Source organism: Tachysurus vachellii, chromosome 4 (assembly GCF_030014155.1).
Source record: "Tachysurus vachellii isolate PV-2020 chromosome 4, HZAU_Pvac_v1, whole genome shotgun sequence".
In the NCBI taxonomy this organism is placed as follows: Eukaryota; Metazoa; Chordata; class Actinopteri; order Siluriformes; family Bagridae; genus Tachysurus; species Tachysurus vachellii.
The window spans coordinates 31,490,640-31,508,139 of record NC_083463.1 but is presented as its reverse complement, the minus strand read 5'-3'; the positions used below and the strand labels follow the sequence as shown (position 1 = coordinate 31,508,139).

General features: G+C 41.9%; 1 protein-coding gene across 2 annotated transcripts in view; it reads left to right on the top strand.

Moving 5' to 3' along the window:
- gpd2 (glycerol-3-phosphate dehydrogenase 2 (mitochondrial)) overlaps positions 1-9,664 on the top strand; it is a 27,944-nt gene extending 18,280 nt beyond the window's left edge. For both annotated transcript variants that reach the window (XM_060868958.1, XM_060868957.1), the window contains 8 exons: positions 2,058-2,192; positions 2,684-2,859; positions 3,529-3,660; positions 4,986-5,144; positions 6,549-6,661; positions 6,742-6,820; positions 7,017-7,115; positions 7,658-9,664. In XM_060868958.1, the coding sequence (XP_060724941.1) occupies positions 2,058-2,192; positions 2,684-2,859; positions 3,529-3,660; positions 4,986-5,144; positions 6,549-6,661; positions 6,742-6,820; positions 7,017-7,115; positions 7,658-7,783 (1,019 nt within the window). In that variant the 3' untranslated portion in view covers positions 7,784-9,664. The remainder of the gene's footprint in view (positions 1-2,057; positions 2,193-2,683; positions 2,860-3,528; positions 3,661-4,985; positions 5,145-6,548; positions 6,662-6,741; positions 6,821-7,016; positions 7,116-7,657) is intronic.
- Positions 9,665-17,500: the final 7,836 nt, after the last annotated feature.

Sequence of the window (17,500 nt, the reverse complement as noted above, 5' to 3'; positions counted from 1 at the left end):
GGGTTGGGGGTTCGATTCCCGCCTCCACCTTGTGTGTGTGGAGTTTGCATGTTCTCCCCGTGCCTCGGGGGTTTCCTCCGGGTACTCCGGTTTCCTCCCCCGGTCCAAAGACATGCATGGTAGGTTGATTGACATCTCTGGAAAATTGTTCGTAGTGTGTGATTGCGTGAGTGAATGAGTGTGTGTGTGTGTCCTGCGATGGGTTGGCACTCCATCCAGGGTGTATCCTGCCTTGATGCCCGATGACGCCTGAGATAGGCATGTGACCCGAGGTAGTTCGGATAAGCGGTAGAAAATGAGTGAGAGTGAGTAATGTAGGCTAAAAATGAAATAAAAAACATTATTCAGTAATTGCCTGAATTGAATGTGTGTGTGTGTGTGTGTGTGTGTGTGTATATGAGATCACCTTCTCGAGCCTGCTGTCTGCTCAGCTGCCCAGCCTTGTCATAAATGTTTCAGAGATGCCCTTTGATAATGAGGCTGCCGTCTTTCTTTCTATCTTTCTTCTCCTCCTTCTTTTTCTTTTTTTTTCTTTCACCCATTCAGAAATATCAGCCTGCATATTACAGCGGCAGGTTGCGTTCTCGATCGAAATGCGACCGGCTTTAATAATTAACGCCGGAGATGTCACTGCGGTGGAGAGAACGAATCGGGACTCGATCATGTCGTGTTGACGGAGTTAAAAACCGACACCGGTGGAGACGCCGAGTCTCAGGAGCGCTCAGGTTGTGTTTCTGTGGTTTTGCGATGGTAGTGAACGAGACCTCTGCTGGATGAGATCACGTGTCACAACCTGCTGTTTATTATAATCTCTACAAGATACAGAAGCCGGGTTGTTGGTTTGTTTTCCTGACTTGGGAGACGGTTTAATCCCTTGTTATTCCCTTACTGTGAAGGTGCTTGGACCCCTCACATCGCCACCTACAGTGACCTACATTATTATTATTATTATTATTATTATTATTATTATTATTATTATTATTATTATTATTATTATTATTATTATTGCATGAATTTTTCACATTGGATTTTACACATTAAGAGTTTTAACTCCACCAACAAACGCTAAACAGAGAGCAGGGGAAACTTTGGATACTGGAAAATGGAAATAATGTAAATTGGGATTCCGGCACTAATTAGTGGCAAATAATTTCTTTTTAATATTATGTTAATTTATTAAGATGAACGTTACTCATTAAAGGTGGGGTCTTCGTTGTTTGAGAAATGCTTCAGAAAACCGAGTCGGGACGACAAGCTAAACAAAATACAAAACAAACGTGTAGCCAATGAGCAGAAGGGGGCGGGGCTTGTCAATATGCGGCGGAGAGAGTGTTCAGTGCGCATGTGTGACATTAGCAGAAAGCGGTTTTAACAGTGACATGGAGGATAAAAACAAAGAAAGAAGGAGAAGAAAGGCTTACGATAAGGTAAGAAGTAGGACGTGTTAATATAGGATCAGCTTTCCAGCGCTGGAGAGAACTGAAGGAGCAGGAAGTTGGTCACATATTCACAGATTGGAGTTTCCTGAGTCAATAACTCCTGAGCTAAACACTGTTACTACACAAATAACACCTCTTTTCTATCGCAGTAATGTAGAGACGCAGCTACAACCGTGTTTTGTGTAGTAACAGTGTTTAGCTCAGGAGTTATTGACTCGGGAAACTCCAATATTGACAAGACCCGCCCCTTTCTGCTCATTGGCTACACGTTTGTTTTGTTTTTTGTTTTGTTTGGTGGCCTAACGCAGTTTTCAGAAGCATTTCTCAAATATCCGAGACCCCACCGTTAAGGCTTTTAACGCCACACTTAGTCACTTATGTTATGTCTACCATGAGATGATCGACTAGTCGTCTTCTCGCTGCACCCTGATCTATAAATAACGGATTGTTCTGTCTGTTTGTTGACATTCTAGTTATCTTGTCATGGTGTTTGTTCCGGTGTGGAAGTGTGAAAGTGCATCAGCTGCTTCACTATGCAACCAAACACCAAACCCTGAGCCAGTCTACTCATGTGTGTGACATTTCCACCGTGTGTGTGTGTGTGTTCTGTCATCTCAGTGAGGAGAGGAGACGTCCTGGCAGCCTGGAGCGGCATCCGTCCACTGGTCACTGACCCCAACTCTAAAGACACCCAGTCCATCTGCCGCAACCACGTCGTCAACATCAGCGAGAGCGGCCTGGTCACCATCGCCGGTCAGTTCAAGCAGAAACAATCACGGCTTTGTTCGCCGCCTCAGGAAACGAGTCCTCTTACGTGTTTCCAAGCTTCTCTGTGGTAGAATGCGTCGTGTGTTTCTGTCGTCGTTCTCGCCGTCAGAAGCGATGCATGACGACCCTTCGCTTGCATCTGTATCCTAACACTTCACAAGCTCTCAGTAAACAGGGTTCCTGAAAGGTTCTTTAACCCAAAATATCCGTCATGACAATATAAAAATGTCTATAATGTATGTAAGCGCCATGATAAAAGGTTAAGACAAAATGTTCACTCCTTTCAGGTGCTTGGACCCCTTTCTTTTAAGGGTTCCTCTAGAAGAACAAAGCCTTTAAGTGTGGAATTTAGTTCCAATTCTTTTGAATGAGAAACTTTTTATTAGCAAAAGAACAACATGACATCATTTTTATCCACTTATAGTTACTATTTGAAGTATATCTCCAGCGTTTAGATGTTGGTTCTGTCCTTCAAGGTGGTAAGTGGACAACGTATCGCTCGATGGCCGAGGAGACCCTGGACGCTGCCATAAAAGAGCACAAGCTTCACGCCAGCCCGAGCAGAACCGTGGGTCTGATGCTGGATGGAGGGAAGGACTGGACCCCGACCCTCTACATCAGACTGGTCCAGGACTACGGTCTGGAGAACGAGGTGAGCTTCTGCATCACCCGAATGCTCATGACATACACCTGACTGAATTATCCTTAGTGCTCTAAGTGATTTATTCTACTTATAACATGGTATAAGGCCTAATGCCTTCTGCTAACAACACGCCAGAGTTAATCTTTGCTAGCTTGGTCCAAACGTCCTGATTACAGAGTAATTAGGCGAATAGCTTTCCCTCGGAGTCTCTTATTAGGATGAGCGCTTTGTTTTCCCAATGTTTTACGATGCCATTAGAAGACGGACAGAGGGCCGAGCCGTCCTTTTCCTCTGATGGCCGCTCTCTGAGTAGCTTGACTCCGGTTTGCTGCGGTCCCTGGCGGCCGGCATCGCCCTCGTTAGGAGCCGGGATGAGCTCAGCGGAGCCTTGGCTTCTACGACAGGCGCTGTTTTTGCGGCATATTTAAAAAGGTCAGCATGCAGATATTTCTGACAGCACTTGACCTTTGGTGGAAGCCTTTGAATCGAAGTAAGTGCTGCAAATAGTTTTTTTTTTTAACGTTTAACGAAGCGCCAGACGTTCGAGAAACACGTCAGCTGATTCACCTGGACAAAATAACGCCGTGGTGTCCAAGCAGGGAAACGTGTCACTGTGGAGGACGTGTGGGAGTGACGTGCCTCGCTGTCTTTTACAGCTGATATACTCTCTGCTCGCAGGTCGCCCAGCACCTCGCAGCCACCTACGGAGGGAGGGCCTTCGAAGTCGCCAGGATGGCACAGGTCACTGGGAAGAGATGGCCTATAGTGGGAAAACGGCTCGTGTCTGAATTCCCTTACATCGAGAGTGAGGTACCTGATTGTGTGTATGTGTGTGTGTGTGTGTGTGTGTGTGTGTGTGTGTGTGTGTAGGTGATATACTGTATTAAAGAATACTGATGGTGTGAGTGTGTGTGTGTGTGTGTGTGTGTGTGTAGGTGACATACTGTATTAAAGAGTACTGATGGTGTGTGTGTGTGTGTGTGTGTGTGTGTAGGTGATATACTGTATTAAAGAGTACTGATGGTGTGTGTGTGTGTGTGTGTGTGTGTGTAGGTGATATACTGTATTACAGAGTACTGATGGTGTGTGTGTGTGTGTGTGTGTGTGTGTGTGTAGGTGACATACTGTATTAAAGAGTACTGATGGTGTGTGTGTGTGTGTGTGTGTGTGTGTGTAGGTGATATACTGTATTAAAGAGTACTGATGGTGTGTGTGTGTGTGTGTGTGTGTGTGTGTGTGTGTGTGTGTGTAGGTGATATACTGTATTAAAGAGTACTGATGGTGTGTGTGTGTGTGTGTGTGTAGGTGATATACTGTATTAAAGAGTACTGATGGTGTGTGTGTGTGTGTGTGTGTGTGTAGGTGATATACTGTATTAAAGAGTACTGATGGTGTGTGTGTGTGTGTGTGTGTGTGTGTGTGTGTAGGTAATATACTGTATTAAAGAGTACTGATGGTGTGTGTGTGTGTGTGTGTGTGTGTGTGTGTGTGTGTGTAGGTGATATACTGTATTAAAGAGTACTGATGGTGTGTGTGTGTGTGTGTGTGTGTAGGTGATATACTGTATTAAAGAGTACTGATGGTGTGTGTGTGTGTGTGTGTGTGTGTGTGTGTGTGTGTAGGTGATATACTGTATTAAAGAGTACTGATGGTGTGTGTGTGTGTGTGTGTGTGTGTAGGTGACATACTGTATTAAAGAGTACTGATGGTGTGTGTGTGTGTGTGTGTGTGTGTAGGTGATATACTGTATTAAAGAGTACTGATGGTGTGTGTGTGTGTGTGTGTGTGTGTGTGTAGGTGATATACTGTATTAAAGAGTACTGATGGTGTGTGTGTGTGTGTGTGTGTGTGTAGGTGATATACTGTATTAAAGAGTACTGATGGTGTGTGTGTGTGTGTGTGTGTGTAGGTGATATACTGTATTAAAGAGTACTGATGGTGTGTGTGTGTGTGTGTGTGTGTAGGTGATATACTGTATTAAAGAGTACTGATGGTGTGTGTGTGTGTGTGTGTGTAGGTGATATACTGTATTAAAGAGTACTGATGGTGTGTGTGTGTGTGTGTGTGTGTGTGTGTGTAGGTGATATACTGTATTAAAGAGTACTGATGGTGTGTGTGTGTGTGTGTGTGTGTAGGTGATATACTGTATTAAAGAGTACGCCTGCACAGCCATTGACATGATCGCCCGGAGGACACGTCTGGGTTTCCTGAACGTCCAGGCCGCTGATGAAGCTCTTCCACGCATCGTCGAGATCATGGCCAAGGAACTGAAGTGGAACGAGGAGAAGAAGAATGTACGTCGTTCCTTTACTCGTTTATTAAAACAACACTGACATCATTCTGTGTTTTAAGGTCAAATCAATGCAGTACAATTTCTACTACTGTGTGTAAGCGTTTTTATTTTTTTCTTGACCAGATCGTGAGTTTGTTTGCTTTACATTTCTCGCTATTTTCCAAACACTCCTTTTTTTTTCTGCACAATGCCCTGAGGAGCGAACGGCAAAGGTCTCGTCCCGGTTACGTGAACACACTCGAGAGCTGAGCGATTGTTAACACGCCACTAACTTCACAGCTGAAAATAGTCACACAATAGAATTACACACAATATTAACTGGTACCTGCGACTTACGTAGGTGTCTGAGGGGTGTGTCCCGGTATGTGTGTGTGTGTGTGTGTGTGTGTGTGTGTGAGGGGGTGATAGAGTTACATGTAGATCCAAGGTTTCCTGTCGAAACAAAAGACCTAATAATAGCGCATATTGCTTTGCTGCTTCCCAGGAGTTAAACACTCAGTCCTTCTTGAAGCACACAATACAGGTTCACCACACCCTACACACACACACACACACACACACACACACACACACACCCTACACACACACACACACACAGTCCCTTATACATTAAGCTCTTCTACTGTGTTCACACTTATCTGGAATGACGCCAGGAGACATTTATTTTCCAGTATAATTAGCCTGTATAAGCCTCTATAAACGCTCATAAGTGTTTTCAAAGCTTCTGTAATACCCCATAGATTCTAATTTCATGTCGTAGGTTATAATGCTTTATATACTTGTATTTGAAGTATGACTTGTAAAGAAAGATCTTCACTGTGCTGTAATGTGCATGTGACAAAATAAAGGCTTCTTCTTCTAATATCCCATCACAATTCAGTAACTTGGGGTATATGTTATAATGCATTATAAACTTCATGAAATTGGTGTTGAGGTTTATGGCGTCATCGTAGCGGTGCTGTAATGACCTAGCATTGGGAGTTATTTACTTTCATGCAGACTCTTCATTATTTTATTCATAACCTGTTGTTTTATATGTTATAATGCATTATAACTTGTAGTATATAGCTGTCCAAGTACTTTCTAATCCCTGGCATAAGCCTGTAATATTGCTCATAAGAACTAATGGTTCCATGACTAGCACTTAAATAATATTTAATAATGTAATAGTTTATTTAATTCCTTCCTGCGTTCCTAAGAACAGATGTTAACAGATGTTATAACGCATTATGTCACATGTCATTGTGAAGTCATACTGTACATTAATGATGTATAAAGTGTTAATCAGGTCATACATGAGTACTTAGTTGTCTTACGCTGGGTGCTGTGAGGTATTCGAGCTATTACAAACCGTGTGTGTGTGTGTGTGTGTGTGTGTGTGTGTGTGTGTGTATGTGTTTTACAGGAGGAACTGAAAGCAGCTAAACAGTTTCTGTACCAGGAGATGGGCTACAGAGCTCGCGCTGAACAGCTCACCAAGACCTCTGAGATCTCACTCACACCAGAGCAAGTGGCCAGGTTTGCTGTGTGTGTGTGTGTGTGTGTGTGTGTGTGTGTGTTGTATCGTATACGCACTAATCCGTCTGTCTGATTTTCAGATATAAGAAGCGTTTCTACAAATTTGACAAAGAGAGCAAAGGCTTCATTACCACTTTAGATGTGCAGCAGGTTCTTGAGGTGAGGGCAGTTTTTTCTTGCATTCTGATTGGTCAGTATTTGATACGTTAGCATTTCTATGGTAACAGCTGATTGACAGGGACAGCGTAGATGAATTTAGAAAGTTTTTGACTGACGATATATTTCACAGTAACGTTTAATCCCTCGTCTCTTACGGACGCTGATTGTGTTGCTTTTTTATTTCCCCGTTTTGCAGAAACTGAGCGTTCAGATCGACGAGAACTCCCTCCACGAGATCCTCAACGAGGTCGACCTGAACAAAAACGGTCAGGTGGAACTGGACGAGTTTCTGCAGGTACGAGAGCGCGGGGACTCGGCGATACACGGCTGCTGTATTTATAGCTCATCGTATAGATCTTTTTCAAAGTGCCTCATTAACTGTCTTTTGTTCCACATTTGTTTGGCTTTAAGAAGCAGCACTTGATAGAAAGTCCTGCTGAGAGAGACGAAGGTGTGGACACTTAACTGTTGCATAGTGGGCATCCTCACCTGAGTCCTGACAGGCCAGACGTAATTAAAAGCACTGAAATGTCCTGATGGCAGTTAGAATAACGAGCGTGTGGTAAATTAGCTGGCAGACGTGCGGATCTTGGTCCGCTTGTAACCGAGCGTGAGTTAGATTACGGACATAATTGATAGGAACTCAGGGACAGGTGTTAAAGTCGGAAAATCTGTGTCTGTTTTAATTTAGACTTAATGAGAGGCCACTGCTGGGGTGTGTGTGTGTGTGTGTGTGTGTGTGTGTGTGTGTGATAATGTTATTTCACATGACATAGACAGGACTGAACACAAAACTTCCATCGCATCTCATTAGATCCTCTCTTTTATTTGGTTTAGCTCATGAGCGCCGTTCAGAGGGGACAAATCTCCGACAGCCGATTGGCCATCCTGATGAAGACGGCGGAGGAAGGCTTGGACTCCAGAGGACCCGTTTCTGTGGACCGCAGCGGTGGAGGAGTGTGAAGCTCGACATTTTCTACCAGAGCCACAGGTCTGAACAGGTGTCTACGGAATATCAAAGACCGGGGCATTTATTTAAAGTTTTTTTTTCCATTAAAATTAATTCTTTTTTTTTTTTTTACTTGACAAAAAATCGATCAGAAATAAAATGTTAGTCTGCATCAGTTATAAAACCAAACCAAACAGTCGTAACTCCTAGCACGGCCGACTGCATCGCTCGGTGCTTGGACCCCTTAATCGCTTCTGATTTTATACCGTATAGAAGTGATCAATATCTCTTCAGTGCGACCACGGACGCTGTACTTGAACTTGCCTGCTATCTCTCCATCCAAACTTGACACTAAAACCGTCTGTCATATCAACAAAGTACGTTATAAGATATTTGGACTTGCTGTTGAATTTATATCTGGCATCGTTGAGTAAATTTTGAGCTGAGAGAAACTGCGGCCGTATCGACGAGTCCCACCACTGTGTCATACTGTAGATAACAAACTGTGGCTTTTTATATCTTGTGCAATAATAATGACATCCTGCTGTGTCGTGTTGCTGTACGGTTGCCCGGTCGCGGACGCATGCTGTGGCGTTATTGTCCCTCGCTCGATAGCATGACCCGTGTGTGACGAGCGCCGCCCTGAAGTCCACCGGTATTATAGTTTTCTTTAGCTGTGCCATTTGTACTGTTTGTATAATGTGATTGCACAAGGACACGTGCGTTTGCATGAATGTGTGTGACGTGCTACGGGCCAAGCTACTGTGATGCAATTTTCCTGCACTTCTTCTCCTCTTCTTCATCTTCAGGTTTGCACTCGCTGCACAATTGTACACATGCACTGATACTCATTTTCCAGCACTTCAACACTGCCATTTCACTGGTCTGCTGACTTTTTCTAAAAGAACAGTCGAAATGTGGAACCAAAAGAGAAGGACGGCACACGATCTAGTGCTTGGACCCCGTAATCGCTCCTTGCTTGTAGTATTCACTTGTGATTTTTTTTATTTAATTTTTTTTTCTATATTTTTCACTTGTGATTTTTTTTATTTTATTTTATTTTTTTATATTTTTCACTTGTGATTTTTTTTATATTTTTCACTTGTGATTTTTTTATTTTATTTTTTTATATTTTTCACTTGTGATTTTTTTATTTTATTTTTTTAATATATTTTTCAATTGTTTTTTATTTTTTATTTTTTTTATTTATTTAATTAATTTATAATGTATTTACTTTGCACTTCCTGATCTTTTTGTGATCTTGAATTCATGTTTTTCGCTTAAATACGCACAGTGTTTTCGGTCCAGTTTCATTCAGTCAAAAAGGAAATCTTTTTTGTAGTCTTGTGGTTCATTTTAAACTTATATAAGTTCATTAGTTATTATTATTATTATTATTATTATTATTATTATTATTGTTATCATAGACATTACATACCATATGCTACTGCAGCCTTTATGATGTATTAACTTTAAACATTTATAAATAATACATTAAATGTGCCTTGTTTTCTATCAATTGAAGACTGAAACAATTACACAACTGAATATTTTACTACTGTCATTTCTTTCTGTATATTAATACGATTATTATTCAGACTTTTTTGTGCCCTGACGTCTGGACACAGTGTCGTGTCTCACAGATGTTCCGGCATCATCGTGCGATACAGTTAGGAGTTAATTGTCTGATTTGTCGTATATCGAATGTTGTGTCTGGATGAAATTTCACTCTGTGTGTGTGTGTGTGTGTGTGTGTGTGTGTGTGTGAGACTGGCAGATGGAGATTTGTTTAAGGAAAAAAAAACCCAACTGTACAGTAAATTACTCTGCAACACCTGAGACATGGAATTATGGAATTAATTATAATGAAACGTAATTAAACACAATTAAACAGATCCGGTTGCTTCATTTGGGGTTTGGGTTCTTTTGTTCATTTGTGTCCGACGAAGTCATATTTCCAATCTGTCATCTTGAGCAGGAATGTCTGTCACACACACACACACACACACACACACACACACACTCACACACACTCACACACACACTCATGCTTATACAGTTCTTCACTATTCTAATCTAATTGACTTTAAATCCACTGTCTAAATCTATTACACTCTAATTTTGCTGATTGATGAGAGTCACAGAAACGTGGCCCGTCCGTTCTGTATCGGCCGTGAGGTGTCTCTTTATCTGCCTGTCCAGTAATCCTTTTGACGACCGCTCCACACCGAGGGATGAGGAACGCCATGGCGGTGAGATCGGCGCCCACCGCAATGCAATTAAATCACCGGCGAGGCTGCAGAGCTGCCGCTAATCCTCGGCCTCCTCTGAGCAGCTGTAAGACTGTCCGTGTCAATCCTGTGTGATTGCTTGCTTCTAATAAGCATAATAACCTCAGTACGAGGCTCAGCAGGGTCTGTGGCCGGAGAGGCCAGAGCTAGGAACAGTGGAGGTCAGGAAATGAGGGGTTAAGAACTGCTTCTGGTGTTTAGAGGAACACGTGATCCTGCTTCTTACTCGAGAAACAAGAAACCAGGAGAAGCACAAAGTGATGATGAATCAGAACGAGCGCGTTGACGTAAACCTGTGATTTGCAGCAGCACTGTGTTGTAACCTGGGAAGCACCATCATGGTGCTGCAACTTCCTGCTATGTCTTCATTTCCTCCCTAAAGACACAGGAAGCTGCTTATAAACTGTTCATGAGCAGAAGTCGTGTCTGTGGTGCTGAACATTTTGAGCACCTTCATGAGGATCAGAGACATTACAGAGAAATTACTAAAGCGTTTGGTCACGGTTATAATGACTAATGACCACGTTCACGTCATGACATAAAGCGTTCGTAAGCTATGCAGAGAGTTAGAATTTCTCGATGAACACGCTATACACTCGATAACACATTATGAATTATGAAAACTTGTCATAAGATGTGTTTATAAAACACTTAATCATGAATACCAAAACCTCAAACTTTATATGCATTATAACACTTTATGTCTTATGACTTCTGAAAGAACTTTATATACTATAACCACTGTAAGTAAACATAACATGCAGAATTTATTTTATATATATATATATATATGTTGTTCATATAATGTCTTATAAACTTTGTATAAATAGGTTATAAACTCATTACAGCAGCATGCCTTATGAATACATTATAACAGGTTATGAATGTATTTTAAAGCATTTTAAATATAAAATAAGAACTTATCAGTTTCAGGAGTTTATCTGTGAAAGAAAGAGGTCATGAGGATCTTCCTGATGGAAACACTGTGGCATTGTGGGTAGTGAAGGAATCTGCTCTGTTGATTCCTTTCAGAAACATCTCGTCGCTGTCCTGCGCTCGGCTCAAGGACACGTTTTGTTTTGGTGAAGCATTTTATTGCTTCCCACATGTTCTGTCAGACAGCGGTGGGAAACCGGCGCAGTTTTTCTGACCCACATAAAAGATTCACACTGAAATACACACTGTATGTAAATCTGCTGGGTCTAGCTCATACATTTAATAGTTTTTATGACTTTTAGTCAGGATTAGACTGTTGTAGTCTGGATTAGACAGTTTTAGACTGCATTAGATTGTTGTAGTCTGGATTAGACAGTTTTAGACTGCATTAGACTGTTGTAGTCTGGATTAGACAGTTTTAGACTGCATTAGATTGTTGTAGTCTGGATTAGACAGTTTTAGACTGCATTAGACTGTTGTAGTCTGGAGTAGACAGTTTTAGACTGCATTAGATTGTTGTAGTCTGGATTAGACAGTTTTAGACTGCATTAGACTGTTGTAGTCTGGATTAGACAGTTTTAGACTGCATTAGACTGTTGTAGTCTGGATTAGACAGTTTTAGACTGCATTAGACTGTTGTAGTCTGGATTAGACAGTTTTAGACTATTAGATTGTTGTAGTCTGGATTAGTCAGTTTTAGACTGCATTAGACTGTTGTAGTCTGGATTAGACAGTTTTAGACTGGATTAGATTGTTGTAGTCTGGATAAGACAGTTTTAGACTGCATTAGACTGTTGTAGTCTGGATTAGACAGTTTTAGACTGCATTAGACTGTTTTAATCTGGATTAGACAGTTTTAGACTGCATTAGATTGTTGTAGTCTGGATTAGACAGTTTTAGACTGCATTAGACTGTTGTGTCTGGATTAGACAGTTTTAGACTGGATTAGACTGTTGTAGTCTTGTTATAGACTTTTTTGGACTGGTTTAGACTGTTTTAGTTTGGATTAGACAGTTTTAGACTGGATTAGACTGTTGTAGTCTGGATTAGTGTTTTTTGGACTGGTTTAGACTGTTTGACTCAGGATTAGACAGTTTTAGACTGCATTAGACTGTTTTATACTGATGGTCCGGATTTGACTGGATTTGACTGGATTAGACTGGATTAGACTAGATTAGACCGAGTCGCTGTGGTATAAAAGGAATAAAGGTTTTGTGGCTGTGATGTAATAGCGATATAAACATTGCGCTGTAACAGTAACTCACGATATTTACTCACTTCATAACATCCAGATCAGATGTTATTGATTATTTTCTCTTTAGAGCGTGACACTGAAACCTGCGACCTGCTGAAGACTGCTGCTGACGTGCTGACGTGTTTCGCCTTAACAATATCTGATACCTCTCACATCGATCATCTCACTTTTACATGTAAATCATTTTTACAGATTGTTTACTGTTGGGGGGGTCACGGTGGCTTAGTGGTTAGCACGTTCGCCTCACACCTCCAGGGTTGTGGGTTCGATTCCCGCCTCCACCTTGTGTGTGTGGAGTTTGCATGTTCTCCCCGTGCCTCGGGGGTTTCCTCCGGGTACTCCGGTTTCCTCCCCCGGTCCAAAGACATGCATGGTAGGTTGATTGGCATCTCTGGAAAATTGTCTGTAGTGTGTGATTGCGTGAGTGAATGAGAGTGTGTGTGTGCCCTGTGATGGGTTGGCACTCCATCCAGGGTGTATCCTGCCTTGATGCCCGATGACGCCTGAGATAGGCACAGGCTCCCCGTGACCCGAGGTAGTTCGGATAAGCGGTAGAAAATGAGAGAGAGAGTGTTTACTGTTAAATGAACAAAAATACCCTCGGAATGAAACCTAAAGGTCTCCATAAACCTCTGTGTGCTCAGTACTGTCTCTGTGATACGACAGGATGGGAGGCGGAGGTGAGCTCGTAGCGGGCCGCGGTCCCGGGGCCTCGGCGCTGTCAGAAGCGTCACTACCCAAGCTGAGAAAAAAATAGATTAGACCCCAATTAGAGCTCTTTCTGGTGCCGCTGTTAAAACCTGCGGAGTCGAAGCTTGAGTAAAGGTCATCAGGAGATTTGAGTGACAGCTCCGACGTCCCCAGCTCCTAATTTCCACTGTTTTCTGGACATGTCTTTGTGCTTCGGATCCAACAAGCACCAAGAGCTATTAATTTCTAGGAATAAGGAGTTACAGAGCTGGCTGACGTGCGGAGACGCGTTCTCCAGCCACAGCAAGTGTCAAGAAGGGATTAGGGCAGTAAGTACAGCGGGGATCAAATCTGTGGACATCTGGTCATACATGACATCCAAACCTTCCTGAAGTCAGACTGGAGAATGTACAGAGGTTGAGGACGACGCTGTGGAACCCAGATATCACCGGGACTTCAGGAGGAACTCTCAAACTCAACAACTGTCCCTTTTAAAGCCGCGTTATGTTTACGTCACTCAAAGCGCTGTTATAACCTACGGAATTATACAGAATCCTGAACGAATAAAGATAAAAAACAGCCAGTGTTCAAGCTTCAGGAACCGAAAGCTTGTTGGACGAAGCAGAAGAAGAAAGGACATATTTCTTCTGTTGTGTAAAGCTGCTTTCAGACATTTTACATGGTTTAAGGTGCTGTGTTAATAATGTGCAGCTGTAAATCTGTCAACGGAGGGCCGCCAGATTTCTGACAAATCCCCAGCTCAAAAACATTCAATATGAAAACATACTATGAAATTTTGGGGAATAGAAAAAGGTGCATTCCTCTTCTTCTTCGTCTTCTTCACTCTTCCTATTCTTCACTCCATATTTTTCACTCTTCGTCTTCTTCACTCTTCATCTTCTTCACTTCCAATCTTCTTTACACTCCCCTTCTTCTACACTCCTCATCTTCGTTTCTCGTCTTCTTCACTTTTTGTCTTCTTCACTCCTCATCTTCTTCACTTTTTGTCTTCTTCATTTCTTGTTTTCATCACTCCTCATCTTCTTCACTCCTCGTTTTCTTCACGCCTCATCTTCACTCTTCCTCTTCACTTTTTCTGTTCTTCACGCCTCATCTTTTTCACTCCTCGTCTTCTTCACTCTTCGTCTTCTTTACTCCTCGTCTTCTTCGTTTCTCGTCTTCTTCACTCTTTGTCTTCTTCACTTTTTGTCTTCTTCACGCCTCATCTTCTTTACTCTTCCTCTTCTTCACTCCTCGTCTTCTTCACTCTTTCTGTTCTTCACGCCTCATCTTTTTCACTCCTCGTCTTCTTCACTCTTCATCTTCTTTACAACTCGTCTTCTTCCCTCCTCGTCTTCTTCACTTTTCGTCTTCTTCACCTTTCGTCTTCTTCACTCCTCCTCTTCTTCACTTCTCGTCTTCTTCAGTCTTTGTCTTCTTCGTTTGTCGTCTTCTTCACTCTTCGTCTTCTTCACTCCCCATCTTCTACACTCCTCGTCTTCTTCACACTTCCTCTTCTTCACCCCTCGTCATCTTTGTTCTTTTTAAATAGTAAATAAATAAACAGTCTGAGTAAATATTTATAATAAATCTGACCCAAGCCACCGTTCACCAACAGCTGGGTCTCGAAAACCTTTTACACTTCCGACTTCCGGTTTGAGCAGAAATGCAGAAACCGAGTTGACTTTATTCTTAAACTGGAGGATGTTCTGGTGCATGTGGAGGTGCAGCTACAGTGAGAAGATCCCACACGACGCTTCGGTGACAGACGTTCCTCCTTCTCACGGCTCTGTTTGGTATTTAGAGGAAAAAATCTCCAGGGAACAAACAGTAATATCAGAGCCACGAGCGTCCGAGAGCAGGACGAGGAGACGAACACAAACCCTGTACAAACACCACGACACAACAATAAATATCACACACCTTATTACAGCCGAATCCACAGCAAGAAAATACCAGAAAGCCTCGAATCTCTACGGAGGAAGAGCGAGAATCCAATTCTGACCTGAGTTGATTTTTGAGCTTGAAAACCAAAATCAAGATAAATCACATCTTTGAAAGCATCAATTCTAAATCTAGATTTCAATCTATATTTTTCTTTTCAATTACGGTCAATTACGACCTTTTTTTTTTAAATTCAGTTTGTTTTTGTGAAGTTATAAAATGAATGTTAAATTTTATTTAGAGTTTAACACATTTTAAAGGTGGGGTCTCTGTTGTTTGAAAGCCAATGTTGACATTTGAAATCACCAAAACAAACACGCCCCTAACCCAAATGGGTCCCACCCCTGTGTCGATAGCTCCGCCCACACATACATACGTAACCCAGGCAACTAACAGAAAGAAATGTGTCTTTATCATAGCTGAAGGGAAGAACGATACGATTGCAGATAAACAAACAAGCAAAAATGACACACAAACATAATCATGTAAAGGACAAAGGCATATATTAGTTCTGTGTAATAAAGCAAAACCAACGTTACTCACCTATCGAGACGGAAAAAAGCGCCTCGGCGTCTTAAGTAAAGTTGGTCACATATTCACAGATTGGAGTTTCCCGAGTCAATAACTCCTGAGCTAAACACTGTTACTACACAAAACACGGTTGTAGCTGCGTCTCTACATTACTACGATAGAAAAGAGGTGTTATTTGTTTAGTAACAGTGTTTAGCTCAGGAGTTATTGACTCGGGAAACTCCAATCTGTGAATATGTGACCAACTTCCTGCTCCTTCAGTTCTCTCCAGCGCTGGAAAGCTGATCCTATATTAACACGTCCTACTTCTTACCTTATCGTAAGTCTTTATTCTCTTTCTTTCTTTGTTTTTATCCTCCATGTCAATGTTAAAACCGCTTTCTGCTAATGTCACACACGCGCACTGAACACTCTCTCCGCCCATATCGACAAGACACGCCCCTTTCTGCTCATTGGCTACACGTTTGTTTTGATTTTTGTTTATTTTTCGGCCCGACTCAGTTTTCTGAAGCATTTCTCAAACATCTGAGACCTCACCTTTAAACTCGTGTGTATTGTGTAAACTCAAAATGATTTGATTTGATTTCTTTCCCTTCATATTTGATGATATCATCATCATCATCATTTACAATGCTGATTTTGTTTAAAAAAAATGTTTAAAAAAAAAATTGGTTTTATTTGTCGTGGGCGTGAAAATTTGTGTGTTTGATGTGTGACATCAAAGTGCTTTTTTTCCTGAAATCTCATTTTATATATATATATATATATATACATATTTTGTGACAGTTTAAAAATCATTTCTGGACATACAATATTCAATAATTTAAATATTTAAATGGAACTTTTTATAAAAAATTTTATAAAAAAAAAAAAAAATTTAAAAAATTTAAAAAATTTAAAAAATAAATAAAATAAAATAAAATAAAAAAGATCAGAAACAAAGCTCTGATTCCTGTGTGTTAAAAGCGCGAGCGAACCCTTTAACGCCTGCTATTAATAACTCGACTGTTTTATTTGTGGCTTGTGGAACTTGGCGCCGCTATTGTGAGCGCTCGTGTTTCTGCAAGCGTTCAGCTCCCATTTACTTTGCCTTCGTCATCATCATCATCATCATCATTATTATTATTATTATTATTATTATTAGCCTGGGATAATGCCTATACTGGTGCTGCCTGGGCAGAAGGAGCGAGAGGGAGAATAATGAGGTCTGCACCGGAAGTGGCCTGAGTCAACAAGGGCAGCTCAGAGAGACGCCGACGTCAGCGAGGCTGAACACGACTAGGGAGGAAGGAGCAGAAAACGAAAGTCAAAGAAAAGGGTTTACTGTGTGGAGGGATTGTAATGCACAGAACACGTCTGCTTGCGTTTGTGAAAGAAAGAAATCCACGACAAATACGTTAGTATTGAAATATCCAAAGTTTGGTGACTCACTCAACATAAGGATGGTTTATTATTATTTGTTTTTTATTAGTGTCTAAATTGGGGGGGGGGCACGGTGGCTTAGTGGTTAACTGAACACTCTCTCCGCCCATATTGACCAGACACGCCCCTTTCTGCTCATTGGCTACACGTTTGTTTTGATTTTTCTTTAGTATGTTGTCCCGAATGGGGGCACGGTGGCTTAGTGGTTAGCACGTTCGCCTCACACCTCCAGGGTCAGGGTTCGATTCCCGCCACCTCCACCTTGTGTGTGTGGAGTTTGCATGTTCTCCCCGTGCCTCAGGGGTTTCCTCCGGGTACTCCGGTTTCCTCCCCCGGTCCAAAGACATGCATGGTAGGTTGATTGGCATCTCTGGAAAATTGTCCGTAGTGTGTGAGTATGAGAGTGTGTGTGTGTGTGTGTGCGCCCTGCGATGGGTTGGCACTCCGTCCAGGGTGTATCCTGCCTTGATGCCCGATGACGCCTGAGATAGGCACAGGCTCCCCGTGACCCGAGGTAGTTCGGATAAGCGGTAGAAGATGAATGAATGAATGTTGTCCTGACTCAGTTTTCTGAAGCATTTCTCAAACATCGGAGACCCCACCTTTAAACTCGACGGAGCGGTCGAATCGTTTTCCTGCAGCTCCACAAAATATCACATCCC